This window comes from Lactuca sativa, chromosome 2, assembly GCF_002870075.4.
Source record: "Lactuca sativa cultivar Salinas chromosome 2, Lsat_Salinas_v11, whole genome shotgun sequence".
Taxonomy (NCBI): Eukaryota; Viridiplantae; Streptophyta; class Magnoliopsida; order Asterales; family Asteraceae; genus Lactuca; species Lactuca sativa.
Genome location: NC_056624.2, coordinates 216,884,684 through 216,896,160, shown reverse-complemented (window position 1 = coordinate 216,896,160; position 11,477 = coordinate 216,884,684). Strand labels below are relative to the sequence as shown.

At 33.1% G+C, this 11,477-nt stretch overlaps 2 protein-coding genes and 1 pseudogene across 3 annotated transcripts; 2 read left to right on the top strand and 1 right to left on the bottom strand.

Moving 5' to 3' along the window:
- The first annotated feature begins 343 nt into the window (after nucleotides 1-343).
- LOC111905776 (O-fucosyltransferase 19-like) lies at nucleotides 344-3,738 on the top strand (annotated as a pseudogene).
- Nucleotides 3,739-5,024: 1,286 nt separating this feature from the next.
- LOC111905710 (uncharacterized) lies at nucleotides 5,025-6,236 on the top strand. The gene is made up of 2 exons (XM_023901434.3): nucleotides 5,025-5,182; nucleotides 5,766-6,236. The coding sequence occupies exon 2, from the start codon at nucleotides 5,769-5,771 to the stop codon at nucleotides 6,000-6,002; it is 234 nt and encodes a 77-aa protein (XP_023757202.1). The 5' UTR covers nucleotides 5,025-5,182; nucleotides 5,766-5,768; the 3' UTR covers nucleotides 6,003-6,236.
- A 103-nt stretch (nucleotides 6,237-6,339) lies between these two features.
- On the bottom strand, nucleotides 6,340-9,514 carry LOC111905709 (proline transporter 1). Of its 2 annotated transcripts, none has more exons than XM_023901433.2 (6): nucleotides 8,518-8,733; nucleotides 8,344-8,438; nucleotides 8,036-8,225; nucleotides 7,697-7,821; nucleotides 7,389-7,604; nucleotides 6,340-6,717 (listed from the first exon to the last, which is right to left on the bottom strand). In XM_023901433.2, exons 1-6 carry the CDS (start codon nucleotides 8,663-8,665, stop codon nucleotides 6,340-6,342), a joined length of 1,152 nt encoding a protein of 383 aa, XP_023757201.2. In that variant the 5' UTR covers nucleotides 8,666-8,733. The 2 variants fall into 2 exon arrangements, with proteins under 2 accessions (XP_023757201.2, XP_042755504.1); XM_042899570.2 differs by lacking the exon at nucleotides 6,340-6,717 and adding an exon at nucleotides 9,022-9,514 and having other exon boundaries at nucleotides 7,330-7,604; nucleotides 8,518-8,742.
- Nucleotides 9,515-11,477: the final 1,963 nt, after the last annotated feature.

Sequence of the window (11,477 nt, the reverse complement as noted above, 5' to 3'; positions counted from 1 at the left end):
CATTTTCATCTTCAACAAATTTGATAACTCGATATTCTCATAATATTCATCGATTTTGCCTTACGATATCGATTTTGATGTAATGTCATCTACCGGCGACATGGGCTCAGGTAATACCTTGCCCATTACGACAAGAAAAAAAAGGATAATTGGTTCAACAGGCTCTTTGCAAGAAACTTATGGTGGTGGTGGTTGTTTTAACGAATATTACCACCATAACCACCGATGGCAAGTGTCGACAAATGGACGTTCCGTGATATGTAGAAGAATCAAGTATTTCTTGAAATGTTTAATTCCAAGGAAGAATAAGACCAATTGCATTCTCACAGTTTTCATGTTAATAATGGTAATCGTCATGTTTACCAAGTATATTCGCATGATTACCTACGGTGATCATGTAGCTAATGACGAAGATCCTATCGTGATTAGGCGCCAAATTCTAGACGAAACAAACCTTGAAAATGTGCAGGTTTTTTAGAACTTTTTTTTGTTGCATTTGATGATAAAATCAACCATTCCTTTATGATTTGAATCATGGTTTTTTGTTTGCTTGATCACAGGCTCCTAGCATATGGAGAAATCCCAAAAGCGATGAGCACTATGGATGCATTGATCGTTTGGGAGGTGAAACAAGTATGCAAACTAATCTCGTCTCGTGTTCATGTCTAATAAGATCAAAATCTGTTAACTCACTACCAATTTTGCAAGTTTTTCGTTCTCAGGAAATCGAAGTGCTCCCACAAATGGTTACATCCTAGTTCACGCAAATGGTGGGTTAAACCAAATGAAAATGGGGGTTAGTAACGAAAAATTATACAATAAGATAATGTATTTCATGCAAAAGATTTGAGAAAGTTTAATTAATTCATTGTAATATATGTGTTTCGGATCGCAGATAAGTGACATGGTAGCGATTGCAAAACTCATGGATGCGACTTTGGTTCTTCCAACGGTAGATCACAAGTCATTTTGGACAGATCCAAGGTGTGATAATTAATAACACTTGTAAATAAATCATAACAAAAGCATTTGTCATTAATTGTTTTTTCTGAGACTGATTTGTTTCCAGTGATTTTAAAGATCTCTTCGACGTCAAGAAGTTCACGACAACCCTACAAGATGACATCGACATAGTTGATTCACTTCCACCTCATGTTGCAGGAATCACACCCCACCAAAAGGATCCAATTTCGTGGTCAATGGCATGTCTATATATACGATTATATTTAATTAAAAATTTTAGACATGTATTTCGATTTCAATAAATCGATCATTAATTTTGGTGCAGCCCAATTACTATCAAGGTGAGATTCTTTCCTTGTTGAGGCGTCAAAAAGTGGTTAAATTTCTTCACACTGATTCGCGGCTCGCTAACAATGGCATCCCGGATTCCATCCAAAAGCTCAGGTGTCGAACCATGTATGAAGCCTTGAAATCCACAAAGGAGATCAACGAGCTTGCAAGAAAGCTAGTCAACAGACTTAAACAAAACAACGAGCATTATCTTGCTCTACATTTGAGGTATCTAAAAGTATCCATAGTTTACTTATATATCATCTTTTTCTTCAAAACTCGAAACAACATCAATGGAATCAGTTCAACTCGTTACTAAAAACAACCTTTTAGTGACGTGAATTCTAATTGTTTTTGTAGATTTGAAAAGGACATGTTAGCTTTCACCGGATGCACTCATGGTCTTTCTGAAAAGGAGGCCGGCGAGCTTAAAGCACTGAGGTACGGAGTAAAGCATTGGAAGGTTAAGAATATCAAAAGCATGAAAAAACGACAACAAGGGAATTGCCCTTTGACGCCTCGTGAGTCTGCTATTTTTCTCCAGGCTATGGGATTTCCTTCTAGTACGAAGATATATATTGTGGCGGGTGAGATCTATGGAGAACATGGACTCGAAGATTTTAAGGAAAAGTATCCTAATGTATCAACTCATTCTACTTTAGCAACCGAAGATGAGCTAAAGCCATTTAAAGACATGCATAATCAGCTTGCTGCATTAGATTATACACTAGCACTTGCGAGCGATGTTTTTGTGTACACCTATGATGGAAACATGGCTAAGGCTATCCGTGGACACCGGATGTTCAAAGGGTTCGAGAAAACGATTTATCCCGATAAGTAAGTTTCGGTAATACCCAATAAAAAGTTGCATCATTCCTACATAATACAAAGCGTATGTGGAGTCTTTGACTTTCTATAATAAATATAAAGAGTGTTAGTGAGACCACTCTCTAGCTAATGTGGTATTCCAACACACACAATAAGATGTTACTCGCCTCCATGTATCTAACCAGGGAGCACGCCGGTCCAAACGTATATGGGGCTCGGGGCGAAAAGAAAAAAAAGGTCCATTATAGACAAATATAATAAAGATTCAAAAAAAAATATTATTTATTCTTCACTATAAACGCGTTCAATTAGCAATAACAAGCAAGCTAAATTGTTTATCTTTTGAGCTACTTTGAGTTTGAACAACTTTAGGCCTTAAAAATCATTTAGGTAATACTTTATATATATATATATATATATATATATATATATATATATATATATATATATATATATATATATATATATATATATATGCACTACATACCCTATAAATTTTGGGTCTCCTGGAGACGTGGGCCCTGGGGCGGTCGCCCGGGTTGCCCACCGTCTGGATCGGCCTTGCCAGGGAGTAGTGACCGTTGATATATAATGTGTTAGATATATGGAGTCTTTGATTCTCATGTGAATATGGAAGCTAGGTTGGTAGGTGTTGTCTACCTGACTAATACCTTGTTTAAATAAGAGATGCAACTAAAAAGAAGTAAAAAAAGTCCCTTTAGATGGAGGCATGATGAGATAGCGATGTGTGTTGAGCCGGTGATCTAGGTGTTAGACGTTAGTTGTATTATGTTAGAGGATCCATAATGCATTAAACTCTATATAGTTTAATAGATTATCACATCATCATTTTACTTTTTTATAAACTTTACAATTTTTCATACCTAAAATGCATTGAACTCTACGAAAGTTTAATGGGATATATTTTTATAAAAAGAAATTCATTATTGTGTTAATTATTTTATATTAAAAAATTATTTTGTTCCCTTGAACTATTCAATGGCCATTGAACTCAATATTAATTGCATGCTATTCTAACAGTCCACTATGTTTGAGTTTAATTTATTGAACACACCAATTAGGCATTCATCCTACCATTTCATTAAATTAAGCATTGTGGATGCTTTCAGGAGACATAACCAATAATGACTATCTAACACAAGAATAGCAACACAAGTCACATTATCATTAAGACTTGATGTTGAACAAAATAACGTCAATCTAAAACTCTAAATATCATGTTAGATATGTATAAGGTACTTGAAGTCTTTGATTTTGATATCTTATAAAAATAGGAGAGTTGCACGTATAGAGGTGGATGACACATGGTTTAGTTGATGTAGGATTCAAGCATTGACATTTTTATTTGGTATTTGGTGCAGAAGGAACTTTGTGAAGGTGTTGGATCAGCTGGACGAAGGGCGTTTGAGTTGGGAAGATTTCTCTTTACAAGTTAAGAAGTTGCATGCAAATAGAACAAGCAGTCCGCAACGTAGAGTAGCCGGAGTGAAACCGAAAAGAGAAGAGAACTTCTATGCAAATCCATTCCCTGGTTGCATTTGTGACACTAGATATATAGATTAGATCAAGAAACTAACAAGAAGAGATCCAAGATGAGCCGGGGAGAGGATCATTTAATCAGCCTGGAGACCGGAAAGGAAAATGGATCAAACAAGAGGGCCACAAGTGCAAATGGTTATTGACTCTTCATAATTATATCATTTATATGAGCCAAGAGAATTCTAGAATAGATGCAAAGTGGATGTGCAATTAAGGGTTGAATTTTGTAGAGGTTTTCATCGTTAATACATTTTGATAAATACATTTTTGATACAAAGTTGCAAACTATCGAATTTTATTTAAAAATGAGAGTCTAGATTCTAGATTTACTTTTAATATAAGATTATACTTTTTTTTTCCTTTGGTTTTATTTAACAATTATTATCACAAACTCTCTTGAATACGGGTGGTCTCCACTTCATATATTTAAACCATAACCTAGCTAAGGGCAATGTCAATTACTCTCGATTCGGGAGTTTTAAGTTATAATAATGGGGGCTTCAATCACACATGACTAGAAAAGGGTAATGCAATGTCATTTGCAAAAGCAAAGGTATATCTTTCTGTATTTTGACTAAAATGGTAAACCAATGGCAAAACTAGAAGTGACAAAAAATGACACGCCACACTGACTCGACACGAAGTCAACACAAAATAAATGGATTTGAATGATAGGTTTCAACCCAATTAATTAAACGGGTTGATAAGACACGACACGTGAATTAAAAGAGTAAGGTTAGAATTGATAATTTCAATTAGAATATAACTCGAAAATAACACATTTATTATATGTGGAAAACACTTAATCATCTATGACAAGATTTTTTTTTTCATTTTTATGTTTTCTCACATGCTATTGTCCTTTGACCACTCCATCCTCCTCATGACCTCACCTCTTCCCTCTCCCTCATTCCAAATTCGTACTCTTCCACATTTCTTTTTATTATTTATTTATTATTATTATTTTTTTTGTGAATTTCACATTTTCACTTCCTAACTTTTATTCTTTTCGGTTTTCATATTGTTTAATGTTTCTATCCGACATGACACAAAACATTTATAAGATCTAAAACCTATCTCACAACCCGACACAAACTTGACATAAAAATAAACTTGGTGACACAACAAGACACTGATAATTAAACAAGTCGGCTTACACGACACTTTTTCAACTCGTTTAATGTTTCAACTTAAATAGCACGACTCGTTTGCATGGTCTAGGCAAGATGCCTTCGTGTCTTCACTAAAATGATGAACCACCTCATGGTGAGTTTATCTAAAAAAAAAAAGTTTTATTTATTTATTTTATTTTCAACATCCCCTCAAACATCAGGGATGCGGATTCTTAAACGCCAAACACAGGAGGACTAGAATGCAAATTACCATTAAAGGTGTAACCCTCTTTCAAAGATTCATTTCTCGGTGTACGCGATACACATCAGATCGATCTCTGTTCGTCTCCCGATTCCACTCCTCCTGATCTTTCGATTCCTTAACCCAGGTGAGTTCTTATTCTTCCAAACGAATCCATGTTTTAGGGTTTATATTATTACCTCATGTCAAGGTTCAGTTTCTCTATCAACTGCAGAAATTTTTGTGAATCACATTTAGAAGTTTGATAAATCACGCTAGGGTTTAAACAGACAACGAGAAACCAAAATGTTCGTGCAATATCTCCTAATTTCATCTAGTTCCACAGAACTGAACTCGGTTGTGGAAGAAATTGTTCTACTTAATTGACCTTCTCAAATTTTAATAACGAAATCGAGCTATATGTTTGCCTGGATGCATTTGTTGTATCTATAATTGTCTACTATAATTGGAGGTAAATCAACAGATATAAAATTCCTTCAAGATATGATATGGAAGTTACTTACTATCATATAATGTTTTCCCATCTAACAGAGAAATGCCTTCTGATCTAGCACTAGCAGTTCATATTGTTTTGTCATTTGGATCTATAATAACGCCATGAAGAACCCTAGAAACTTGAATATATGTAGTGACTTCAACTTTGGTACAACACCTGTAAATGAAGAGAAATATAAGTTTTTGAAGTGGACTAACATACACTTATTATACAGGATATGGGTCTGTGGACACTATTAGAGGGGTGTTTGCTTATAGCAAATGCACTAGCAGTATTGAATGAAGATCGTTTTCTTGCACCTAGAGGATGGAGCTTTCAAGAATACTCAGGGGTGAAAAGAAATTCCTTCAAAGGACAAATCATTGGTCTCATTTATGCAACCCAATACTTAAGAGTCATATTGATAATGCTCAACTCCCTCTGCATTGTGGTAAAGCTAGTTTCTGGATAATTATCCAAAGTAAGTCATTCTTCAAGGCTGGACCTAGTCACCCAAAACTCGGAGTGGATTTTGTTGAAAATCAAATAATCTTTTCTGTGTAATAGTTGCTTTTGATCCATATTTCAGTTAGTGTATTGAGTTTGCTGTAGCATTTGTTTAATTGTGTTAAATCTTCTTCTTTTTTGTTATTGTTACGTGACAATCCACATTTTTTGGTGAAGCAGGAAATTGCGGTTTTCGTTATATTGATCTGTGTCAGTGTCAGTCCAATGCAGGCTAAACACAGTAAAATAAATGAAAAAGCATTTCTAGGCAATATAATAAAATCTACAATAAGTTAAAAAGATTACATATCAGCAAAAAGATGATAAGTATTGGAGTGAATAGCAATAAGCCTAAAAGCAGCAGTAGCAGCTGCAACAGCCATGATACCAAAGAAACAAACATTGAACCAATGCCATGACTTTTGTAAAGCATTGAGTGAGTTTGTTTTGGCCGCTAAATACATGTGATTAGCGAGAATAAATGTAAGTGGGAAAGTACTAATCGCCCCTGTTAAGCTCATGAAGTCTCCAAGAAATGGAAATGCTGCTGATACCAAGGTTGTAATGCCAATGTAACCCCCTCGAACAATGATTCTGAAACACAAATTTTTAAGCCCCACCACACTTCCTTTTATTCCGTATTTAGTGTCCAAATACTCGTACATTGGACTTGCAAATATCTTAAGAAAACAACAGATAAAAAACTATGTTACACGGCAAGACATGACAAAATACGTTCTACTAGTCATCTGTGCAAAACATAAAAACACCACTAAAAAGATTGTATAAAACATGACAAAATAGGTTGTCCTATGCTTGAAATGCATTGGATTAGAACATAAAGCGGGAAAGTTCGATCTCTTGTCTTTGCAAAAGACAAAAATACCCCTAGAAAGCATGTGCATGATAGAATATGTTGTACTGTTTTTGGCATGCATTAGACTATTGCAAAAGTTGGGAAAGGGTAAAGAGTCACTCTCGATCTTGTCTATGCAAAAGACGAAAATACCCCTAGAAAGCTTGTAAAAAACATGACAGAACAGGATGTCTTGTGTTTGATATGCATAATGGACTAGGAGAAAAGGTGGGACATGACAAAGAGTCACTTTCGATCTCTTGTCTATGCAAAAGACAAAAATGCCCCTGAAAAGCTTGTACAAAACTTTCAAGAAAAAGTTATATTGCATTTAGCATGTACTCGATTGGGAATTTGGGATTGGAGGTGGGACAAGAACTTTTCTCGGTCTGTCATTTGTGCAAAAGACGTAAATGCCCTTTTAAAACTTGTCCAATCTTGTTCAATCTCGTTATAAAACTAGAACGGGTAAAAACAATAGATAGAGAACATTACATGCAAAGCTATAACGGATTGAAAAAAGGCAGATAAGTTGGCAAATGTCTTGACCCAAACTGGGCCATGAACATTGTTAAGCAAATAGGAAGATGCTCCATTGCCATAAGCCCAATACCCCATAAACACAACCGCATAAAGTGGCAAAACTCCTACAGAAAACTGAAAGTAGAGCGCCTTCATCATGTTACTAACAACAGGTGGTCTCACAGTCGCCTACACAATTAAAAAAACATGAAAAACATCGTTCATCTTCTTCATAAATGTAACAAAAAAAAAAAAATCACAAATTTCTGAATTTTTTTTACCTGTATTTCCGGGAGCATTCCTGTGTTGAAAGCAAAGACAAGACTCGCAGAAGCACCAATGGTGGTAAAGATCTTGCCCGTTTCTGTACCCGGAATGCTATAATCCCTTGGTGGAGCTTCGATTCCTATAAGTCAACGCAAAGATTGTGTTGTATGGATAAATTGTTGTCTGAATAAAATATGTTTAGCATAAGGTGATAAGTTGTTCTTTATGTATTAAATCAAAAGGAAAAGGAAAAAAAACATATATAACTTAAGTAATCTAGTAAAAAAGAACACCTTAGCGATAGCATGTTATTTTACTTTTGATCACAAATAGCAGAGAGTTGGAAATTATACCATCACGAAGAGACAAAGCAACTGCAACCACAATGTATACTAGAGTGAAGAATGTTGAAAATCCAAGCCAAATTCTTAGAGCTGAGAGATGAGGGATAGAAATTGCAAAAATGCCACAAGTCAACCCTGCTATGGCAATGAAGTACGGGAGCCTAATCGCATTGTCATCCCTGAAAACTATATAAATAGCCTGCAAAATCAAATTAACATCAACTAATTAACAACTATCCATGATACAATTCTATTATTGTACATGACACGTTATATTTGATAACCCGTCGGGTACACAATAAATCCTAGGAAAGTACCTTAAGAGCCTGACCAGCCAACATGATATAACCGACATTAATCATGAAAAGATTGACATATTGCAACACCCATGTAAGAGCATAAGCCTTTGGACCTACAAAACCACCATTTTTATGAGTTATGTTTTCAAGAATGTATAATTGTTTCATGTTTGTTTGGTGAATGGTGATTACCATACACAAAGCCTGCAAGGTCTCTGTATCTGATATGTCTCTTCCCACCAAATTCATGGAGCCTTGCGATTAGGACATTTGCGTATAGTGATATGATTGTGGCTAAAATTAAACCTGCAACTCCACCTGTCCAACCAAGAGGAACCATGACTGCACCTGAGTACCCCAGCACATAAGCACTGTTGATGCCAGTCGTAAGAACAAATCCCGCTTGAAACCATGAGTCTACATCATAAACCCAAAACCGATCAGTCTCATTAGCTCCATTTCCAATACAGTTACAAGAAACTATATAGACGCAATCGATCTTCAGATATATATATATATATATATAAAAGACCCTCTTCGAATCAATGGCAATGTGTACCAAAATAAGTTCTAATTTATGTAACTTGTTATAGAATTATAGCCATCATTCTCTAATGAGGTTAAGTTGAAACAGTCAGAAATTTCACATATACTGTCATTAATCAATTGAAATGGGAAAAGTGAAAAGAAGAATACCGCTGCTGATCTTATGGGCTGTTTCAGGAATTTCAATGGCTAAATGATCGTCGGAGTGAATCTTCCATGTGTCACTGGGAACAGCGTCGTCTCGTTGTACGTCCATTCATATCACACAAGACTCCGCTGTTTTCTTCTTCGATTAACGCCGTCGACGGATTCTTCTTCTTCCTCTTCCAATTTCACTACGTTTTCTCTCGAAACTACAGATTTGATACGTTTCCGATTGAAGAAACTGTGTGCGATTGAAACAAAATCTGAACAGAAAACCGAATGAAATGGAGATTATGGAGATCCGATTAGCGCCACCGTGAGCTGTGTGAAAACACACACATACACTGAAGCAATGTGTAGTCCGAGAAATACAAACTACAGCATTTTATCATTTTATGGATATGCAATAAGTTTGTTTGTGTGCGTTTATTCATGGAAATGGAATTGTGATTCAGAAAACGAACTTGAGAGAGTTGAGAGCGATGCAGGCGCCTCAAAAATCGTAACAGCTGATCATTTCTTCTTTCCTATTTTTATCTCAATGTGTTTGATTTATTTTATTTATTGGATTTAATCATTTCATACAACTGATAATGATTCAGATATTAAAATTAAAATTTCTAAGTTATCTCAATCCATGCACGTAAAGGTCAGATATATAACTCATAAGCATCGTCAAGATTTACGTGAACAAGTTAAAGATAATGTCAGAATCACTGTTACATATTAAAGAACATGTCATAATACACCAGACTCAAAGACACAAACGTATGGATTTTTGATCCGAAATGATCAGTTATGTTTGGTATAGTTTGGTTTTTGCTTTTTTAAACTATTATTACAAAACTAGGTGTAAAACCCGTGTATTAGACGGGTTGATTAAAAAAAATATATATCAATGTATTTTAATATAAGACTTTTAAGATTCTTTACATTTATTATCACATTAAATGTATTTAATACTTTACATATATAAATCCTCCTTAATAAATGAAATTTTTTTTTTTGCTATAACCTCTTATCCTTCATCTGTACACATGTCATTTTCTAGATTTTTTGAATTTTTTATTTTCCACTTGTCATTTTATTGTAATTTTCATTTTATTAAATTAAAATTTCACATTTAATATGTAAGGTAATATATATATATATATATATATATATATATATATATATATATATATATATATATAAGGTATTTATTAGAAATGATTTATATATGTAATGTATTCAATGTATTAAAGTCTCATTAATTTAATAATTTAAATTTTTTCTTATTTTTTTTATAAATTCAAACTTCTCAAATTGTTAAAATTTTATATTTAATTTTTTTTAAATAAACCCATGTAATACATGGGTCTCACACCAAGTTTAGTATTATGTGGCATATTAATTGATTTAATTCAAAAAAATCACAAAATGACATGTGAATTTAAATTTAATCAAAAGATTTATAAAATTACGTGTCAAATTTAATGAGAAGATGACATTTGACAAAATGATCTTCATTTATTAAGATAGATTTTGTAGATTTTCTTATTTTTGTAAATTAGTTTATTACTGATCAATGTTTATAGGGTGTATGTGTATTTCTTTCAAGAGTTTATGGACTATGATGTATGTGTATCTATGTAAGTGTGTTATATGATTGTTATAAATTGGTTTAGTAACATTCTACTGTTTATAGTCATCCTGAATTAATTTAAAATAAAGAGTTTTTATGAATATATTGGTATGTTTTATTGTTCTTAATTATTATTACTCCCTCTGTCCTAAATTAATTGTTCACTTTTGAATTTTGAAGTCTTTTTTCTTCAACTTTGACCTTAAATATTTGTATTTGTGTTATATATTATTTGATGAAATTTATAACAATGAAAAGACTTTTAAATTACAATCTATTCATATATTTTGTATTAAGTATTATCTATCAAAAAGAAAATTATTTAAGGTCCAATTTTAAGAATAAAGGCTGGAAAAGTCAAATGTGGACAATTATTTTGGGACGGAGGTAGTAATATTTATTCAAATTGTACGATGCATGTTATAACTAAAATAATAATAACAAGAAGGAAAAAAATTCATATATTTTGGCTCTATTAACAGAAAGACAGTTTTGATTTTATTTTTTCAATTTAATCATTGAAACCAATAACACTTACGAAATAACCTTTATAACCGGTTAGTACTGGTTTTAAGGGTTAAATTGCCAAAAAAAATCATTAATGACTTTTTCGTTAATAAGATTAATTAATTTAAGGATTTTTCTGGAATTTTTTTATATATAGTAAACTTATTTGAACAAAAATTACATTTCTTTATTAAAAAACTAAAAATAAAGATATTTTTTTTTATTAAATAACACAATAATAGTAATTTATATATCATTTTTGGATTTTTTTTTGTGATTCTCTTTAACAAATATTATTACAACAATCATAAAGATATCATCTATATATCCT

Bases quoted from the DNA above. Each gene is read 5' to 3' on its own strand.
- LOC111905709 (XM_023901433.2), bottom strand. From the start codon at position 8,665: ATGGTTCCTCTTGGTTGGACAGGTGGAGTTGCAGGTTTAATTTTAGCC. The intron at 8,439-8,517 runs GTAATCACCATT...GTGGTTTTGTAG, and splicing joins CCTTGCAGGCTTTGTGTATG to GTCCAAAGGCTTATGCTCTT. The intron at 8,226-8,343 runs GTACTTTCCTAG...TTGATTTTGCAG, and splicing joins TGGCTGGTCAGGCTCTTAAG to GCTATTTATATAGTTTTCAG.
- LOC111905710 (XM_023901434.3), top strand. From the start codon at position 5,769: ATGGGTCTGTGGACACTATTAGAGGGGTGTTTGCTTATAGCAAATGCA.